Source organism: Triticum aestivum, chromosome 6B, assembly GCF_018294505.1.
Source record: "Triticum aestivum cultivar Chinese Spring chromosome 6B, IWGSC CS RefSeq v2.1, whole genome shotgun sequence".
In the NCBI taxonomy this organism is placed as follows: Eukaryota; Viridiplantae; Streptophyta; class Magnoliopsida; order Poales; family Poaceae; genus Triticum; species Triticum aestivum.
This window is the reverse complement of record NC_057810.1, coordinates 32475732-32479999: the sequence shown is the minus strand read 5'-3', so window position 1 is coordinate 32479999 and position 4268 is coordinate 32475732. Positions and strand designations below refer to the sequence as shown.

The 4268-nt window shown below is 48.5% G+C and overlaps 1 protein-coding gene across 1 annotated transcript; it reads left to right on the top strand.

Moving 5' to 3' along the window:
* The first annotated feature begins 3146 nt into the window (after positions 1-3146).
* Positions 3147-3778, top strand: LOC123135556 (histone H2B.2-like). The gene has a single exon (XM_044554664.1). It carries the CDS (start codon positions 3221-3223, stop codon positions 3656-3658), a length of 438 nt encoding a protein of 145 aa, XP_044410599.1. The 5' UTR covers positions 3147-3220; the 3' UTR covers positions 3659-3778.
* Positions 3779-4268: the final 490 nt, after the last annotated feature.

The window sequence follows — 4268 nt, the reverse complement described above, 5'->3', positions numbered from 1 at the left end:
TCTCGTACTGCAAAATTCTCTCTTCTACCATCCCAAAATTTTCATTGAACTGTAATTTTCAGCGATCTATCTTTACCTCCTTATGAAGTTCACTTCCAGCTTATTCCAATCAAGCTGGGGGGAACTGGAAACTGAATCTATGAAGAAGTAGGACTTAGGATTCCCAATCATCCTCCACCTCTCCCTACGTGGCAGCTTATAAATTGATTGATGATGGTGCTAATTAAATTGGATAGGCAAGATGCTTCAGAAGTCCTGCGGTCAAACATTTCAAATTAGATCTTGAGCATGCTGAAGCATCTTGCAGACAATGTAACCTCTGTAGCTGAGCTGGTTACATGTTGCTCTGTTTGACAAAAGAATACTTCCAGTTGCCAGTTGGAGTTGAGCCGACTACATGCGATCTGAAGTTTGGATAGTTTGATGTAGGTAACAAACCACAGACCCGATGAGGTGCTGACATTGTGTAATAATCAGCTAAGTCAGAAACAGATATTGAAAATTTTAGATAGGATTAGTCACGCCCTTCAGAGAGTCCAGTAGGAAAACGGCCTCCACTGGAGTGCACAAGTTTCCTCGGTAAATAAGCAAGTTGATGTTGCACGGTGGGAAAGATAATAAGCAAGAATTTCAGTAAAACTGATCAATAAAATGATAATAGGTTACCCCGCAATTTTTTTGGGTAAATGCAGAATGGGTATACATTTTTTTTTATCGAGGAATGAGTTTCTTTTTATTAGCATCTTTTCTCTCTTGCCATTGGGCCTCTAGTATGTGCATATTGGGGGCTTCTAGTGGGAGCCGACCATATTGGGCGCCCACCATCATTTTCTCTTTATTTTCTTCTGCTTCTCTAGTTTAGTCCTCATGTTCTGGCGGGTTAATTTTTCTCCAATTTGCTTCCCCGTTCAAATTTTAAGTTTGTTTGGGAAAACAGGCATGCGGTATTTTCGAAGTTTGGCAGATGATTGTTTAAATATTTTCCGCTTTAGAAATACAAGCTAGGAAAAACAATTTAGATGTCTCATTCTAGCTAAAGTTTTTTCTAAAGAAGCTAAAGACTTTTTAATCTTTTGGCATAGACCGACAGGTATGTTGATGCATGGTGTAGATATATTCAAACAAAACACTTTTGTGAATCGGCATGAGTTGTGATTCCGGTTCGATTTGTGGTATGATCGAACACGCTCATACAACTGCTCGTCTTCTGTTCTGTTAAGTCTATGCCTTGTGTCCGATTTCTTCTGTTTTGTGGTATGAGTGGACAAGTTTGTAGACACACTCGTATGAGTATGAGTGCTCGTTTATCCTTCTGATAACCTGGTCATGCGTGTTCTCTGGCGATATGAGCTACGGTGAGACCGAGGGCTGTTGTATCACTGGTCAACTGATGGTGTTACAGCCCAGGGGTGCCTCACTTTGTCGGTTACCGGTCCAAGCAAGACGGCCCGAGGCTGGTTCCGCTTGGGCATCATGTCAGCCCACTGGCCCTGTAGGACAAAGAATTTGAAGCCTTTCCGTTCAAGACAAAGAAGTCAGATCCGTGGAGGACTCCTCTCCACCGACGTGGCCAGCTAGGACTCTTATAACCCCGGGGCCCCCGATATCTTATATAAGCCAGGTTTGGGCTAGTCAACAAAACATCTTAGACATTACAATCTTCGGTATTACATGTACTTTGTACACCCCAATCGAAAATACACAGAGTAGGAGTAGGGTTTTACCTCCATCATGAGGGCTTGAACCTTGATAAACTGCTTCTTCTTTCCCCCTCTAACCTCATCACCACGTCAGGATACCCTATCAAGGGATCTACCGGAATCATCCCCGACACCATAAAAGGACCACATCAGCCGCAGAACAACACCACATCAACACTGATACTACAATACCATCAGAGGGACCAACTTATTGTTAAGGAGTACACATACCATAAGAAGCAGGATTATATGAATACTCTTAGGTAGCATAGAGGTAGATGGCTGCTCCAGATCCAGGCAGAGGCACGGTGGCGCGCGGCGTAGTCCAGTTGCGACGAGAAGGTGCGCGTGGTCCAGATTTGCACGGTGCATGACGAGTCGGGGCAGGCCGATGTATTAGGGCGTGACCAGAATGTATCTGCGGCCCATATCCACGTGGTGCGTGCTCCTAGTGGCGTGTTGCTCACGAGTGTGCACTTTGCGGCGTGATGGAGGAGATGGACGCAGGATGCTAAGCGAGTGGTGCGAAGCGCAGATGGCTTGTTAGGGGGGGTTGACCGAGTCATGGGGCCTGGAGGGTGAGGTTTTCGGTGAAAGCCGTGCTCCGACGATGGTGCCTTCGAGGCATCAAGGTGGTAGTCCTCACTTTCCCTCCAGGTAAGCTACGTGGGAAAGTCTAGATCCGGTTACCGAATTGGGCGATGGAAACATTGTTAGCTTTGCTTGGCTTTGCACACATTCGTCCTTGAGGGCATCGTTTTGGAGGCGCCGGCCGGAGGGGACTCGTGGCTTGCGGAGTTGGCCGGCGACGACTAGAGTGGTTTCGCCCGTCTGGCGAACATGGGGTTGACAATGATGATTCATTGGCGGTGGGAAGTAGGAGCATCGTTCACATGTGAGTTGCGTCGGATAAGCCATGCCAGCCAACCTCATGGGATCGAAACTGCATGTATTCGACTTATTGGACATAGTCGTTGTGGTTCGCGGACAATCTTGTGACAAGCCCGGACTAATGCAACGGCTCTTTCCTTTATCCCGTTGCTAATGAATCAATAGAGAGAGGCCTCCCTAAAAAAAATCAATAGAGAGACATGGGGCTGCAATGTATTTCTTGAGCATCCTCCAGCCAATGTATTTCTCTGCAACGTGCGGTATGTACACGGTGCTGTGGAGCGTACGTCGTCCCACAGCGCGACATGGCCGGAGCGTACGTCCGACGAGTACGCGGGAGTCCACACGCTATCGATCCGCGCCGCGCCCGTGTGCGTTCTCGCCACGTCATCGATCCGCGCCCGAACGCATCGTATCCGTCCATCCCAAGCATCACCGAACGGCTAGATCCACTCCACGGCATCGATCCGAGGCACCAGACTCTCCGCCAACCGCAGCCCACCTCCTTCCTCCTCCCCGCTCCCTACATAACCCCGCCGCCCCCATCCGTCTCTGCACACCACAGCATCCGCATCCCACCTCACATCCCATCTCCCCACACGCTCGAACCACCAGCAGCAGCAGCACCCATGGCACCCAAGGCGGCGGAGAAGAAGCCCGCGGCGGTGGCCGCGGAGAAGACGACGGCGGGGAAGAAGCCCAAGGCGGAGAAGCGGGCGCCGGCGTCCAAGGAGGCCGGCGGCGAGGCGAAGCAGCGGGGCAGGAAGAAGGGCAGCAAGGCGAAGAAGAGCGTGGAGACGTACAAGATCTACATCTTCAAGGTGCTGAAGCAGGTGCACCCGGACGTGGGCATCTCCTCCAAGGCCATGTCCATCATGAACTCCTTCATCAACGACATCTTCGAGAAGCTCGCCGGGGAGTCGGCCAAGCTCGCCCGCTACAACAAGAAGCCCACCATCACGTCCCGGGAGATCCAGACCTCCGTCCGCCTCGTCCTCCCCGGGGAGCTCGCCAAGCACGCCGTCTCCGAGGGCACCAAGGCCGTCACCAAGTTCACCTCCTCCTAGGCAGCTAGGATTGATCGCCGCTTCATGAACTGATGGCGGCATCAGTACGATGTTACAACCTTTGTAAGAATTGTGCTGCTTGTGGTTTTGAAGAAATAGTGATGTTGCTGTTTGAATCGATGTTCATGTGTGCTTGTGTCGCTTCAGACTCTTCTTCCTGCCGTTTGTTTATGCCAGTAAGTTTCTACTGTGATAGTTCATCTAATTTTAATTTGCTGCCATTTTATCTACTGGGATAATTTAATTATATTCAGACTGACAGATAGAAACCTCTAATTTTAAATCCAGAATACTATTTGAAGTTTGAAATTCTGTAGGCAAATTCATGGGACTTTGCAGTTGTTTATGTGTTGTTATTTTTTTTCCTCTTTTGGAGGTGCGTAAGTTTTCTTAACCTATATAGTTTTTCTTAACCCATACGGCAAGAAGAGAACGTATGTGTTGTTATTTTCTGTCGGAACATTCCAAGTTTTTTCCTGAGTAGACTTGTCAACCATACGGCAAGAAGCCAAGAACAGCTTGCCAACTACTGTTCAGAAATTCAGAATGCATTAGATTCAGATTAGCTTCTTGAGATAAATTAGAGGCTGCTTTTCCCAGAAAAAAGAAG